Raw genomic sequence first — 17,196 nt, 5'->3', positions numbered from 1 at the left:
AATTTGTTACTGCACTCAAAAACACTACATACACATTAGACATAAAACATGCATCCCATAGCTATCTATCTGTACTGGGCAGGGGATTGACTTTATTTTCAGCAAACAGAGATTACATATGTCAACATAGCAAATTTTAAAAATGAAGAAGGGAGGTTACCACTCTCCCAGGAGCCATTTCACTTGAAGCCTCTTCATCATTTGATTAAAGCCTGCAGAAATCTATAATATAACAAATAGTCTGCATTTACTGCTGCAAGTCTTCACACTTGTCTACAGACAATTCACATCAAGGCTGAATTTTTGTTTTCTTGTTGGAGTTACATAGGAGATCACTTCAAGACCCAGAACACCAGTGATCCCCTTGAGCCTACAAATGCCATGTCTGTGCACTTGTGTAACACATCACACTGTGCAGTCACCATGGGAGGCAAAAGCAAAGTGGCAGCAAAACTCTCAGTTACAAATATTTAAGGTCTATAGTAACAGAATAATAGAGGGAAATATTCAGTTGTATTCTCCATGTCAAGATAGCCAGAGGTTTCAAGCAGTTGCATAAGCATATTTCTGTAATCTTTGTGCTCCAAAGCTGGAAGCTTTTACTCAGGCAAGGCTCTTTGAAGTTACTTTGGGAATTGGCTCTCTGCAGATGGAAAAAACAAATGATTAAACCAGCTCAATAGGGAGCCAAGCTTACTCTACATACTTGATTTGAAAAGCAACTAAGGGAAGGAGAATTTTTTTTTTAATACAAACTAGAATGCTTGTTAAGAAGGAAAATATTCCACCATCTGAGCTGAACTAGAAAAGCTGTTTAAATACCAGAACTTTTAACTGGGTGGAATATGCAAATGAAACCTCAAAATGACCCAGTAAGACAGAAATCTAACTATCAAAATGAAGTTTAAGTTATCAGGTTTAACTCAAAACCAATGAGCTTGTCAACAGGGTATTTCACTAGCAATCCAGCATGTCATGAGAGAACACGCCAAGCACAGCCCTTAACAAACCAAATCATTCCTTTAACTAGAGATTGCTCTTCTAAGCAGAAAATGCTTTAAGTCTATTGTGTGCTTGGCCTTTCCATCTCAGATATTAAGAGAATATGTCTGCATCTTTATGGCTGTTACATAAAGAACATACTAAGCCCCCTCCTTTGAAAGGAAAAACCCTCTCCATTATCTCTTTACATGGCAGCATTCAAATCTTCAGGAAAAGCAATTAAATAAGCATTAAAGAACTAACTATTTAAAGCATTTGCTTACTTTGCACTTGCTCTTCGTCCTTGACTTCCCAATGAAATCAATCACACCAAAGTCAGGATCTCACAAGCAGGATTTTTGCTTTCCATGTAGACTTGTCTATGACCTGCATGCTATCTTTTCCTAGTGGAAGTATGCTACTCACCTTTTAGAAGTGCCTTTGCTGACCTAGAGAGCTTTTTTCTGCATAACTTATTTAAAGCTAAGGTTTTGAATGCCTATAACCTACTTTATACAGTTAAAAAATGCAGTAGTGTGTGGGAAATGAGCAAAGTTCATTCTTACTTTAGCTTAAGTTTCCCACTGCTTTCAGGCAGTGTCCACTGAGGGCTCCACTGCAGCTTAACAAATCAATAGGACCTACACTGGAATAAGGACTGCTGAGGTGGGCTGTTACATTTTATTATTGCCTAAAATATCTCACTATTTTAAGATCTCTGCCTCATACTGTGAAAAAAGTAAATCAAAAACCAGCTTCTCTTAAGCCAGGAGTCATCCCGTACCAGGAAGGAACCAGAAAGAATAACATAAAACAATTTAAACAAGCACACTAAGGATTGGTAAGACTTTCAACAATCAGTAAAGACACACATACTGCAGGTGACAGCTGGGTCCACATAAACTTCCCACATATTCATTTGAATTTTTATTCAGAGATCATGCAATGTGTTTTTATGAGAAACTGGGAATCTGAAAATATCTGTATATAGTGAGAAGGTACTGAGCAACTGTTCAGGATATTATAATGTGATTTTTCTTTTATTATTTGCACCTGTCCTAAGTCATCTATTTAGTGTCATTTTTTCAGTGATCATTGGAATATTTCAGTTACACTATGAAGTAGTGACGGATAGCAAAGAACAACAGGAATGTGAGAGATTGCAAGCCTGAAGGCTGAGAAAGGTTAGAAAAGGTGTGACATTATTTTTGCAGTTGTTGAGACTGGTAAAAATGACAGGATAAGTATATCTGGAAATGGCAATGAAGATAATTTTTTGTCTTTACCAAACCCAAAGTATGGAGGGGATCATGTAACTTGTATTTTCCCCTCCACAAATAAGCTCACCCCACAAAGAGCCAAGGCTATCCTTGCCTGGCTCTTCCCCGTGCTCTGTTGTCTGCAGACACTGCTCATTTTCAACCTCATGATACAGCCACTCACTTAGACAACATCAGGATTTATGTCACTCAGGATCCATAACTTTGTTCAGTGCACATAAGAACAATTTAGCTGGTAAGTGCCAGTGAACCTGAGTCTCAGAACAGGACTTTTAAAGTAACAGCTAAACACATTCACATACAGGGGACACAGCAGAACCAGCAACCACCTTACACTGTGGGAAGAAGTTTGCTTTTGTATTTTTTTCCTGTCAGTCTGTCCTGTCCACAAGTATTCTAAAGGCCCTAATAGGAGATATGAAATTCAGAATTGAATTAAATTATAAAAGGAAATTATGAATATATTTTAAGACTCCAGTTCCTAAAAACTACAAGGTAGTAGGCACTCCCACAAAGCACCTGAACAGAGTGAACATACATAGACAGAAAAAAGTACTTCTATTACTACAAATCAAAGAATTATTGAAAACTCTTTCAATTTTTTATAGAAATGAATGCTTACGCAGAACAGCATCAGTAGCCAGCCAGTGCACAGCAAAATGAGGGGAGGATTTTATTTCAGGAAAGCTTATAATAGACTGACCCTGTCTCAGAGGCTGTACTAAAGGAAAAAACGAGCAGTAGGGAAATTTTAAATTGCATTAGAATGGATACAAGTAGACACTCCAATGTATCAATTTCCAGATGGTTAACTACAGCCCAGACTCCCCACATTGCAACAGGAAAAGCAAGCACCTCCCTCTGCAAGTATGTAAAGTAGTCAATGAATGCAGAAGGAATGACTTAGGACTGAAAAGGATTGCACAAAATCCCAAGGGCAGGAAGCCTGAAGAGACAGAGATGGAAACTGTTCAGAATTTTGAGTAATTCTGGTTTTCTCATACTGTTTTCTTCACAACAGGTCACCTCCATCAGTAATTTTTATTTCTGGTTTATCACCACCTCAGCTCCCCACCAGCATTGCCCTAGCTCACGTGGTTCAGTTCATATTCCTTTCCTCTATTAAATATGCCTATTAAATAGGAATAGATTTGGCTTACATTCATAGTTTTTGCTTTGTTCTTGGGACCCCAGGGAATTTTTACTTGCTCCAATTACAATTATTTTTTTGGGTGAAGGAGGTTGACAGACAATGGACTGGGTAAGGAAAATCCAGTCTAAGAGCAAGTGAAGAAAGCAAGTACTTCTTTTTACAACTTCAGTACCAGTTTGCTGTTACATAGTTAGGGGATAAAGCTTCACATGCTAAGTGGCTGAGCCATCCACAACATCTTTCTCTGGAACCCAGATTCCAGAAAAGGAAATGTCAGCCTTTTTGCAGGTAACAGTAGCTAAAATGCAGAAAAAGGAGAGAGGAGAGGATGGCAAACAGATCAAAACAAAATAAAGGACAGAGCTAGCTTGTTTCCTATAAAGTGACTGCTGAAAATAAACCAGACCATCCTAAATGATACTTGACTAGAATACAGACACTTCTCATAATTCTTGCATCTGTTTTCTTAGGATGAATTCACAAGCCTTATCTTGTCCCAGTTAGGTACTTCACATAGCTCTGATGCCTGTGCCACACAATTTACTCAGAACTCTTAATTAGCCTCACATACAAAAAATAACATGCAATTTTTCTGGTAATTATATGTTTCTGTTACTCCTGAAAGCAACTTGTTACTTAGAACAGATTACCTTAATTCTATTTTCTGCCATACCCAGTTGTGTTGCACATTTTGTTGAGCTGAAAGGTGGCTATAAAATCCCTGCCCTTTCTTCTTTCATAGTGGTTCTACATACACAGTGTGTTTCCACTAGACACAAAATCAATGCAGTGAAAACAAAGCAGTCCTATTGCTAATTTAGTCACATGGAGAGGCAAACTGCTCAGCACAAATAGACAAAACTTCGTAGCAATAGTTACAGAAATCTTGAACCAAAAGTTCGGATGCTAAAAACAAACTACCACTGTCAAGAAAAGGAAAAAAAAAAAAGGAGAAGGTAAGGAGCTTTCCACCCAAAAATCCTTTTAATGAAACACATTTATAGAAGTATCTTGCTGCAAGATGCACAAAAGGCAGGTTATAAATAGCCACAAACACTGAGCAGAGGCCATGGAGCAAGACCAATGTTGGTGTTCTCAGTCTGCTGCAGCAAGGAACTTGTGACAACGAAACAATTCAGCCTATCTTCCTTAAAAGCCTAGAAGGTAATTACTTTCCCAAACCTGTGATGGAGACAGGAAGCCCAAAACACCAACCAAGGAGTCATCTGGAAGCACCTCTCCAAGAGAGCTTAGCCAAAACCCAAATCAAGGGACACATAAAGATATATAGTCTCGATCTGAAAAAAATCTACCTTATCCAAGCTACTCCAAAATGGGTGTATGTGATCCTACTGGGAAATGACACTACTGTCAGCCAACACAGCACACCAAAGCACCAGTACCTGTAAGCTCCATCCTGAGGAGCAGATATGTTAGTGTACTTGAAAAATATTAAAAGCATGAAGATTACCACCTGTTTTTATCTCACCTTTCCTTCTCCACCTTCAGCAAGGGAATCCAGGAGAAAGCAGGGAGAAGAATCTGCATATATACCAAAAAAAAATCCAGACCTCAAATTCTCAGGTCTGATCATGCCCAAATATGAAACAAAAGATGACATAAAAAAGAAATAGAGATTGTTTTGGAGCTGTATGCAGAATACTACAGTGTTTTTAGTCAAATCTCATCCAGAGCCCTTTGATGTGTTTCTGTGTGTTACAGCCAGAAGGAAGTATAAGTCTGCTTTGAACTTGCCCCTGTCCAAACACGTTAATCTTGCTAAGCAAGATTGACCAATGCACAATCAAATAGAGTTTTTGCCATGCTCTAGAAGTTTATGACCAGTTTGACCTCAGATGTTTTGCTAGATTTCCTAATTTTAGTTCAGTCTCTGTAGCTGTTGAAGAGGGGAAGGGAATAGAAATAGATTACACAAACCATCTACATGTATATGTTTATGAATGATTTCTTTCATCCGCAAGTGAAGGTGAAAGAATTTGTATTCAAATAAAATCTTAGTCACAAGTTTGGACTAGAAACTGTTCCTTCTTCAAGATGTTTAAATCATTCACAAAGGTTGATCAGGAAACCCTGTGTACCACTCAGCCCAGGATCCCTCGTGGCTGAGTCCCAGAAAGGACAGACCTTTCTCCAGAGGAATTTTGCTCTTCCCGAAATAAGAGACAACTTGTACACCTAGAACCTCCTTCTCTTTCCAAACACTGAGGCTTTTTGATCACTTAAGCTTCATGTGCATGGAAAGTACAGGGGAAATTGCTGTAGGGAAAGGAGACAATGTTAACTGTGTATCACAAACTTATAGCTGCTGGGCACCAAGCAACCTCCCCCTGCAACTTGGAATATCACATTTGCATATCAGCAAAACTCATTTTCCTGTTGCTTTTTCAGCTTTTATACTACATTTCTTCTGCACCCTTCAATTTCTCTCCAAAACATTCCCCCTTCTAACCAATCTTATTGCCTTAATTCTGGTTTCACAGAGCCTGCAAGTTTCAACTTTCCCCTGACCCAGAATATCAAGTGTCAGGACAGAGGAAGATACATCCCACATTTACTGAAGAGCACAAAACGTTTTCCTCGAAAGAGAGGGGAGACCAGAGCATAACCCATGAGCAGCATTGTCTCTCCAGGGCCATGAGAGCCCCAGCTGGCTGTCCCCCTTGAGAAGGCAGAGGGGCCCCGGGCTGCAGGGTGAACACACTGAGGAACTGGAGCTCTGCACGCAGAGAACTAAACCACATCCAGTTTTACAAAATGTGCCTCCAGCTTCTGCACCTCAATTGCAAGCACAGGGGTCTTCTCTTAAGGACATTAAGTCTAAAACTAATATAAATAGCCAATGATGCTGCTGCAGCTTTATGTATTTATTTCAGTGAAGTACAGAAGAAAATATCTCAAGGATTTAAACAAACAATATGGTGACAGATGGTGTGGAGACAATCCAGGCTGGGCTCCCTCAGTAAAATCCACACAACTTCATAGCTCCAGGGAAGAGTGGAAGAGAAAGAGTACACACAAACCAGATGACCACAGATTTGTAAAAAATAAAAGCTACAGCCAGCAAAGTTTTTCTGTGCATCTATACAAAGCCCTTTGTACCATCACCATGTAGGCAGATCTACCCCAGAGTCTTCCAAGAAAGATCAAAAAAAACTTATAGATAAATTCTTCAAATTAAATGGCTAGTTCAAATAAGTGACTAAACACACTAATGAACTGTCTATTCAAATAATCTAAGCATCCTCAAAAATAATTGATAGATGAAACACAAAATATGTGTTTGACATTATATCAAAGCCCTTCTGTTCTGTACACTGCATAATTTTATACTTTCAGGTACATTCTCTGGATATATTCTGATTGCCAGAAACTTCCCATGTATTTTGTAACAGCCTATAATTATTTTATAGTTTAAAAGGAGTATTTTTTAATTTTGTATTTGAGAATGTTCTTGGGAAAACAAATTCCAAAGATACCACCAGGAACGTCTGCATGCAGAAAATTATGCTGAAGGTCTTGTGTCCTACTTTCACAGCCCAGGAGTCTGCTGTGTTACTACCCATAGGCAGGCAATAGTTTGGAGAGACTGCATAGGATCTACAATAGGGACTTGCTAGCAGGTTTAAGATGTTGTTGCTCAAAACAAAGACACTTAAGGATATCTATTTTCAATAACTGTAAGAACAGTCTGTAGAGAAAGAAAACAGTACCTTTGAGATGAAAATGTATAGAGCTTACTGCAAAGGACTAAAGTGAAGCCAAGCACTCCTCTCTCCTAAATGAGTGGTGCATAGAAACCAACCCTGCACCCTCAGCTCAGCTGCAGCTGTAAATTCAAGCAAACTAAAATAACAGGAACTTACCCACACCTAAACTGAATGAAAAATTAAGTAAACTCTAGAAGACTTCCATGTCCTACAACCTGCTCATTAGTTACAGAAATTCCTAATCTTTTCAAAACTACCTTCCTTTTACTTTGGAAAATTAAACTAAATATCCCTCCCTTGAGCTCCATAAGAATGACAGTTCAAATCTACTCTTGCAGTATTCCAGAAATCCATCCATGTTTTCCTTCACCTAATTAAGGGGGATAAACTTATGTGGACAAGAGAATGAGGAATAATATCATCACCTCAGAAATAGCTAGAAAAGGCCTTTAGAAAAAAAGATTGGGAGAAAGAGAGCAAGAAAGCAAAGCTCACATCATTAATAAAATGCTCCTCTGAGTTCCAAGACCCAGCTGAAAGCAGCAAATACAGCAGCTGCTGGAGCTCTACTTTCTCCCAGCCACGCCAGTACAGGAATAGCAATGCCTAAACCAGCAGGCACTATCCAAACCACCTTACCCTCACACAGCACTGCCTCCTGAGGAGGAAAAACACAGGATACTATATCCACTCACTTCATTCACCTCAGTAAGACGAATCTCATGCACATTTTTAACCATTTAATACCACTGATCACAGCATGTGTGTGTAAAAGATACTACCACAGATTACATTCTAGTTCTAAAAATCTTATGGACAAGCAAGACTTTCTTAAAAAGTACATATAGATTGGCTTTCAAGGATATGGACAAATAAACACAGATTTGCAAGGAGGTCAATGCTACATTTTTATTGCAGCTCAAAATAAAAATTAGAATATCTGAAGGTTATTCTTCCCATAGGGGCCTTCATACAGCTAGAAGAGAAGAAAATCAAATTCAATTGCTTCTTTAAATGAGTCAGAAGCTGGAAATAGTGTGTGCAACAGACTATGTAGTAGTGCAAGCTACTGTGTCTAGACCTGAAACACCAGTTATATGAATACTGGTATTTTTGCACGGAAGTATTTATTAACCTACAGTTTAATCTTTCAGTCTTTTGCAGTAACAAAGCCAAAGTGAATATCATGCTCAGACGTGTAGAGCCATACACATGTTGGCATCAGCCATCAGTAAGGACAGGGATAAAAAGATGTTATTATAGAAAAACTTAAATTTGCAATTTTCTCTAATGAAATACAGAACTGCTTTTACAAGCCAACTAAACAGGCAGGACAGAAATCTACATAGACATATGGCAGACATATGAATTAATGAGCACGTTCTAGATAGCATGACCTCCAGAAAAGATTCTACAATAAAAAACAAATACAACACCCTCCCCACCATCTCCATCAAACAATTTTGAAGTCATTAATAGTTGAAGCACACTTACACATAGTACCAAAGTAAAGTGTGACTTCTGAACTTTTTTGGTCCTTTAGAGAATCACTGCAGCACGGAGACATTTGGCAAAGAAGCTGGAGGATGTGTGGAGGAACTTTAAGATCATGAACAAGTTATGTACAGATAAGAGCATAAATGCTCCAGAGCCAGGAGTCTGGGTGGGCTCTGATCACAGTTGCTTAGAGCTCTGGTTTGCACAAGTCCAGCACAGTTTTTTCCATCTCAGATGAGCTAAAACAAAGCAATTCCAGCTATACTTATAATGAGGTGAAAATGACAAGTAATGCAAACACATCTGCAAGTATTTCAGTAAAGTACCTAAAAAATCACCACCAAAAGAAGGAAAGATTTCAAAGTACAGTTTTACTCAGTGCTTATTAGAAATTACATGCCTTATTTATGAACTATCCAGGCAGAGCTACAGGGCATGGGGGACCCATGGGATGGGCTGAACATGAGTCAGCAGTGCTCCCTTTCGGTGGCACAGCCTAACGAGGCTGCGGCAGCAGCAGCACAGCAGCTGCTCCAGGGAGGGACTGTTCCTCTCTCAGGACTCACGAGGCCCTATCTGCAGTCCCCTGTCCTGTTTGGGGTCTCCCCATACAAGACACCAATATATCCAAGCGAGTCCAAAGGACTGCAAGTGCAAGTAAGGGCTGAAGGAACTCTTTCCCCAGGAAAGCGACAGGTAAGGACAGGTATAATTGCAGCCTACAACTGCACTGAGACAGAGTTGGACTCAGATTCACAGCAAAAGAACAAGAGCCTGTGGTATCAAGGGAAATTCTAATGAGATAAAATGAAAATATTTGCATGGTGAGAGAGGTTAATTACTGAAACAGGTTGCCCAGAGAGGCTGTGGTATCTACTTCTAGGGAGATATTCAAAACTTGACTGAAAGATCAGATTTTGATATTCGCTCATCACAGAGCTAGGGCTGGGTTAGACAACCTCCAGCAATCCTGTCTAACCTCCCCAGTTCTCATAGAATCATTATGCAATAATACTTACCTTTTAGAAAAGCAGTTAGTTACTTTGCATAACACTCCCAGATCTGTTTCAAGAAGTATCACTTTGTGATAGCCCACTGGAAAATTACCCTCACCTTTAACATTTCTTGACTATGTGTTATAACTGAGTGCTTCCACAACAATAAAATGCCTCAAATTATGTCTTTCAGAAAGACTTCTGGGAAGATTTACGTTTGCAATAGGCAAAAGTAGTCTGGTTCAGAGACACTAAATATTCCTGGATGTACTTACAATACGTAGGGGCATTTTTCCCCACATGTGAAGAAGCCTTCACACAGAACTAACCATGATGTTCTGTTTTTTAAAAAAAGTATCACAATTACTATCATTATAATCATAGCATGTGGTGAAACAAAGGTAACTATGTTTGAAATCAAATGCTCAAGTCAGAAAACAGTTCCTAAGTAATGTTTGTGTTGAGATGTCTCAAATGTCAAGAGATACAAGATGAATAAACAGTCAGTCTGTTTTCAGCATGCTCCAAGGGATGCTGATGCACAGCAGGCTGGCACAGATGCCCCAGAGAGTTCTCATCTTGTTTCAGTAGACTATGCCACATCTGAATACGTTAGAAGTGTGTGGCAGAATTGGGGACCAAAGCCAAGGAGCAGTTCACTGGCAGGAGAGTTCCTGCCAAGAGCAGGTGATAAAAATCAACTGGAGTAGAGCATGTGGCACTGTCCAAAGGGTATCTCTGTAGCACAGTTAGGATCAGATAAGTGCCATACACCCCAAAGTGTCCCATTGGTTTGTTGGTAGGATTTTGACAGCTGATGTCAGGTGAAAATAGATCACAGAGGTTCAGAAAACATTCCAGTTTGATTGGCTTCACATGCCTGTCTATTTTCATTGTCTGAATCATGCAACATCTCTCCTCAGATGGTGCAGACAAACTCTGAGCAAACTGAAGCTGAGCTGGGCCAGCGAAGGAGGCAGTCTAGACAACACACCACTCACCCCAGATGTTCAGACAGGGACTCGGTGCTTCAAAAGCTTTATGTCCTGCATTAATCACTGCAAACTCCAAATGTGGGCCTATCTCATCTTTGGAAATATAGAACAACTTTTTTTTTTACAGATAGGGCTCTTTAGTCAAGATTCACATTGGCATGGTATTTATTAGCCATCGAGAATATGGTAGCTTATCTCCTCTGAGTCATTCAGTGAAGTCTTCAGCAGCATAGAGCATTATTATAGATGAATTCTCATTCCTGTGCCCTGAGTTTAGTTCAGTTCAGCACCACATAACCACCTGGCACAGAACTCACACAATAAGGACATAAATGAAATGGCCTTATTAGAGTGCCAGAGCACTACATCCACAAGCAGGAGTGGGAGCAGACATCTTTTACATAGCCAGGCATCTCAACGCATGAGACAAAACAGGAGACTTACTTAATAATCTTCACAATTCAGCCAACACCTATGTGTGCCAGCTAAAATCCTGACAGTGACTTGAAAGATTTCATATTTGCAATCCTTCTCCCTCAGACTTCATCTCCCCTGCTTTTATGACAGCTCTGTGAATTTCAACTTCATCTCCCAGGAATTAATTCCTAAATGAACTGGTTAATTGAGTGACACATGCAAGTCTCATTACTGTGATGTTCCAAACCCCATTGCAAGACATTGCACATTGCAAAGGTCAGGTTAAAAGTTAAGACAATACTAGTTACATGAACAAACAATTCCTTCAGCCAATTCAAGCTACTGAAGACTGCTGTTAGATTGTTTTAACACACAAAAGACGATTTTGATTTCCCAAATGGAAACCTTAGAAGCTAAATTTCAACAGAAAAGTTTGTTAATAAAACCCTAATAACCCCTAAAATCAAAGACAGTGATATAATAATGATAATATTAGCATACAATGAAAATAGGAGTAAATTACTGAGACAAAAAAAAAAACCTGTTTCATTTTCTAGAGGCTCTTATATAAAAGTAAAAATAGATCTGTATCAGTAACAGCCTGCATCTGCTACCATGAGTGAAGATGATTCTGTAAGGATTTCTTCCAGTGCTTCATCACTTAGCCCTAGCTGGGATCTTCAAGTGTTCTTACACTAGCAGAGACAGTTACATGAAATATGTATCAAAGAGAAGCACTGAATACATATAAACCCATCTTTAAAAAACAAGTAAATCTGCACTGTAATTTAAAAGCACATGAAATAACTGCCTCTGTAACTTGGTCACTGCAATTGCATTGAAGACAGCAGCACTGACTGTAATGATCTTTCTGTATCCATCAAGATTTCAGAGCCATTTTTATAGGATCCCTGCCATAATTCAACACTTATTGTCCTGCCCTTGTATGATAAGTTGTAAAGAAAGATCATTCAAGATACCAAGAGAAACAGACCTATTATCTCAACAGGAAAAAAGTCTTTTCCAGAGGTAAAAAGTTTCAAAAGTTCAAAGCTGATTCCTCAGTCATAACTAATTATTGTCACTTTCCTGGTTCTTTTCCCCCCTTACTTCACAAAATAATATATCTGGACCACTTCCTTTTCAGATGTGTTCAGAGAATCCTTTACTATTCAGAAGTCGCTCATAAGAAATAATAATAGTCAATGAATAAGAAACCCTACAGTATGGAAATACCAGGAAGTAACTTACAATTAACATTAAAAATCCTCATGTGCTGGCAAACCAGTGATTTTTCACATCTGCACTCCCTCTTTGAGCTCTCCTCTCTTACACCACAGTGGGAGCTCCTGTGACTTTCCGGCAAGGCAGAGTCCCCACCAGAGCTCAGCCCTGCACTCAGTGCCTGTTTCAGAAACAGCAGCAGTCAGCTCACAACATCAATGCTGCAGTGCCAGCAAGGAGTTCTTAAAAATTGTTACAATGTTAAGGAACTTGAGACGTGAGTCACTTTTGCTCTTCCAGTCTCACAACGGATTACATAAAGATATGTTTTCCAACAAAACCATTTGTCATTATCTCCATATTTCAGACAGCCCCTTACTGGATTTTCATGAACTATAGTAGGAAAGTAGAAGTATCCAGTTAGCAAAAATATAATTCAATAAATCTATGGAATGCAGTTGGTCCAAGTATGCAAAACTACTTAATTCAGATACTAGTAGATCACTAAAGTCTGGCTTATTATTGACCTATTATTACTGCTGTCCTCAAATACATTCAAGTCTATTGCTTGCTATTTCTTATAAGCACCACATAACATCTGCTTATAATTTTACATCTTATCCTCAAAATCATTTATGAACCTACTATTATGAGCTTGTTTTTCCATTTATCATATTAGCTATTAAATTTTTTTAACTCACCATCATTCAATGTGCTGGATAGTAAAATCTCATTAGTGAGATTTTAGTTTTAGAACATGTTAGGCATGAACCCCAAAATATTTCTGAATATTTGATGAGCCATTAAAGACACCATTATGCATATTTTTTTAAGTACAGAGAGACAATTAAGAGCATCTGTCTTGAACTGCTTGTAGTGATTATTCATGATAGAGACCAACACAATTAAGTACATTAGAACAGCAACAGCTCTGAATACATTTTCCTACCTTATCTGCCATTATCATGGAGGCCCCGCCATGAATTCCAAGAATTGGAATAGAAGTCTGAGATGAAATAAAATCCAAAATCTGAGCTACTGCCTCCTGATCAGTGTCATCTCCAAAAACCACTCCATGGATCTTGGTGCCTGACATCAAGTCACAAACATGTGTTATGATGCTCTTAGGATCAGTCTGGTTCACAAGAAGGGTCACTACATTGATATCAACAGTCAGGTCTGCTGACATTTCCCTGGTCCAGAGAGCTCTGATATCTCTCTCTGTTATATACTTGGTCCTTCCCAGAATCACTGCAATGTTCAGGATGGGATAATTTTTCTCTGCTCCATGAACAAGATCCAAAGGCGCCAGAAGAGCTTGGAGTACCAGGAGAGCACAGCCAATTTTCCTCATCTTTGCCAGCTTTATCCCCTGTAAAAGTGATCACATTGTATAAGAAGAACATAGAGAAAAAAAATATATACTGTATATCTTCAATGAAGGTTTTAAGAAAGCTTCTGGGCATAATGCAAACTTTAGCAGCTTTTTATAATGCATTCTTCACCTTAGATCCAAATCAAGCCTCTTATATCCCATCAAAAACTTGGCTTGATAATGACAATATTACAAGCTGGGTCTCCCACAGGCAAAGCAAAAAATGCAGAAGTTCAGAGAAAAGACCAATTAACAGTCTTCCTGGATAGCCAACAAAATTAAAATTACTGACATCATTTAAAAAAAAAAAGACATTATCATCCTTCTCTTTAACCTTGCTGTGCTAAAACAGGTAAAGCAAACCTATTTGCCTTCATCCTGGACATCTATTTAAACTTGAGTCACAGTCTAAGAGGGAGAGGTATTTTAGCTCAAAATGAGAGAAGTGAGCCAGAGGTCTGCTGGAAACCCCAGTCCACATACTCCTTACATCTCATAGCATCCCAAACCCATGCTGTTTTATTTCTGAAGATCTCTCCTAGGCAGCTGCTGCTCAAGGAATCCTACTGCATTTCTGGAACAGATTCAAAAGCAAGATATTCCATCTTAATTCTTTTCCATCCTCTCATGCAGCATTCAGAACTTGAGCCGCTCAGAACTGCTGATCTCGGACACAAAGTTGTCCCTAGTGTTGAAGGGGAGCGTGTTCCATAAATGAGCATCACTGCATTGGTTACCTCATATCTTCACTGAATCTCTGTAGGGGGCTGAATATAGACGGAGTAGGATGGGGAGAAAGATGAGCCACAGAAGGGATCTGAACTATCTGAAGGAGGGAGAAAGAGAGCAGATCTGACTCTGCAAGATCTCCCCGTTTCTGTGTCCCGAGGGATTTCCACCCCCATGACTGGCTCTCTGCTAGCTGCAAGGGAGTCCCTGTGCCACATAAAGCCAAGCTTGTTGCAAAGCGTCACGCAGAACACACAAGCGGGGCTGTCCAATCAGGGTGGCATTTTTCAGATCTCCCCTCTCATCCTGCCAGCCCTATCTCCATCCTCAGTCAGAGCCGTCTGCAGCTAAAACACACAGCCAGACACGGGCTTGCAGCATCACCACCTACTTTCGGGGCACACAAGGAGACGAGCACCCGACAGCGCATTTAACTGCACATCGGTGCCCCTGTGCCACCCGATTGCACTGCAGGGCAGGCTCCCACCGACCGCCGTCACAGCAGCGGCGGCACGGAGCGCGGTGGAGCAGCAGACCCAAATGCCCCAGCTCTCCCCCGGGCCCGAGGAAGGCTCACGGGCCCCCGAGCCCCGTCCGGGCCCGCCGCGGGCCCCGCTCGGAGCCGCGCTCAGCGGCGCCCCGGGAGCGCGCCCCGCCGGCCCGGCCGCGGCGCGAGGGCGCCCCCCTGCGGGCGCGGGGCCGCACGTACCCAGCGCCTCAGGAGACGGAGCGGCGGCGGCTGCCGGAGGTGCCGGTGCTGCTGTCGGTGTCGCTGCAGGACATGTCGCGACCGCGGGCATGTCGCGCTCCTCGCTGCCCGGGCTCAGGGGCGGCCTCCGCGCCGCTGGCCGCACGCGTGATCCCCGCCGCAGCCTGCGAGCGACATCGCATCCCGGGAGGGCAGCTACGCGGACAGGGAGACAGGCAAGGGGGGGCTGGACACGGGGCGGGGGACGGGACGGGACAGCGGGGGGAGGAGACGAGGAGAAGCCGTTAGTCAGGTTGCAGATTTCAAAAAGAAATGTACTTCAATCGCATGTGGTATGCGAACGGAAATAAAGTGACTACACTCAGAAGTTCCCCCCCTTCACTCAGAAACAGATTTCAGCTCTTTGCTGAAAGCAGCGCCGTGAGCCCACAGCTGTCCGGGATACGTCCCTCATCTCATCCAGGTCAGGAAAATCCTAGGCTCCCAACTGCCCGTTTGCTTCCAAGTGAAATGGACGGCTTGGAGCTCTAAGGGAAGAGACATCCAACCTGGAAAGAGCAGCTAGAAGCAAACTAATTAACATGATCAAGGGCAGGAGTTTTCTTGGCAGGTTCAAAACAAGCATAACCTGGGAGCGCAGCTAAAGCTCTTTTCACTCCTGAAACAGAACACCTTTTTTCCCAATTTACCATAAACAAACCCAGAGCGACACTCCAGCAGAGCCCGCCACGGAATGCTCGATTGCTCTGGTTTTTTCATTCACAATTCCCAGTAAATATGCATGAAGACAGCTCTTCAAGCAACCCCTGCTCTATGTAGGACGCTGGCGCGCCAGGCAAAGCAGCCGGCATTCCCTAACTGGCCCTCGGTGCTGGCGGGGAACTCGGAGCGCAGCCCCGGTCGGTGGGAGCCGGCACCGCCGAGAGCTCCGCGCCCCTGCCCCAGCGCTGGGCGCGATCCGGGCTCCCCAGAAAGGCGATACTTACTGCATTCTCCCTCCACATAGTTCCAGTTTAAAGATCCTCAAAGTCATTTCAGTAGATTCCTTTGCAAACAATGAAGTGGAAAATAGGTCCCTTAACGCCTGGATTTCATCTTGCAACTTGTTCCCACCGCAGTAAATAGCAGCCCGGCAGCTCTTTATCGCTTGAAATCCCGCATGATCAAGTTTTAGCAGAGCCATTGCAACTGAAATTCGCTCTTTACTTTTGGCAGGAGGCATTTAAGCGTCTTCATTTTTTTTTTTTTTTTCCTCTCTTCCCTTTTTTTAAATTGCGATATTGCCGCAGCAGTTCCCCAGGACGGCAGGCACGGAGTCCCCGCGCTGCTCTCGGCTCCTCGGAAGCGGCGGGGACTGGCGGCACGGGCTCCTGGAGGTGCGGCGGGCTCCACCCGGGGCCGCCTGCGCGGCGCTGCGGGCTGCGCCCGGCCCGCTCCGCCGCCCCCGGCACCGCCGCCCTTGCAGGGGCGAAGCTCACGGCCGCCTTGTCTAAAGGAGACCAGCCGCGGATACTTTGAAGGCTTCTCCCCCACCCCACCCCCCCGCCCCGTTCTGCTTGCACAAGCACCAGCGAATGAGTCAGACGCAGGCAATCGGGGGAGGGGGTGTCAGATCTGGGGGAACGGCGAGAACACCGGGTTTGGGGCACAAGAGTGGCAAACTCGAGCGCTCTCCCCGCAGTAACATCCCCAGCGAAAGGTTGGTAGCCCGGGAAACCCCAGAGTGTTCTCCTTTCCCTTGACGCAGGGGCTGTCAACCAGAAATCCCTGCCGTGGGGCTCAGGGGAGTGAATGTGGAGCAGCAGCTTACACGCTAAAAGCAGCCCTCAAAGCTCCAGACCACAGCCAAATATCACAAAAAAGCTCTGTAGAAGTTGGCTCCATCTGCGCATCCCTGCTGCTCCATCCTCCTTTCAACATCCCCCATTTCAAAGCCTTGAGCCTGTTTCTCCACCTCCCATTCCCCTCTCACAGGTGTCAGACCCAGCTGGCCTCAGAGCAATTCTTGCCTCCCTGCCCACACCACAGCCCACCAACACCTTCCTCCACTGCACACTACTGTGCCTTCTCCCTCACTCCATTGCTCTCCTACTTTTCGCTTTCCACCATCCTG

The 17,196-nt window shown here is 42.4% G+C and overlaps 1 protein-coding gene across 4 annotated transcripts in view; it reads right to left on the bottom strand.

The window, feature by feature from the left end:
* The window catches only part of GRIN2A (glutamate ionotropic receptor NMDA type subunit 2A), a 167,894-nt gene extending 151,395 nt beyond the window's left edge, over positions 1-16,499 (bottom strand). For 2 of the 4 annotated variants that reach the window (XM_039560307.1, XM_039560308.1), the window contains exons 1-3: positions 16,070-16,499; positions 15,084-15,309; positions 13,220-13,642 (exon numbers count right to left, since the gene is read on the bottom strand). In XM_039560307.1, the coding sequence (XP_039416241.1) occupies positions 13,220-13,624 (405 nt within the window). In that variant the 5' untranslated portion in view covers positions 13,625-13,642; positions 15,084-15,309; positions 16,070-16,499. Of the gene's footprint in view, positions 1-13,219; positions 13,643-14,382; positions 14,526-15,083; positions 15,310-16,069 lie in introns of those variants that run through there. The other 2 variants (XM_039560305.1, XM_010392204.4) reach the window with 2 other exon arrangements.
* Between the last annotated feature and the right edge of the window lie 697 nt (positions 16,500-17,196).

This window comes from Corvus cornix, chromosome 14 (genome assembly GCF_000738735.6).
Source record: "Corvus cornix cornix isolate S_Up_H32 chromosome 14, ASM73873v5, whole genome shotgun sequence".
Taxonomy (NCBI): Eukaryota; Metazoa; Chordata; class Aves; order Passeriformes; family Corvidae; genus Corvus; species Corvus cornix.
Note: the sequence above shows the minus strand (reverse complement) of the source record. Positions and strands in the feature narration are given on the sequence as shown.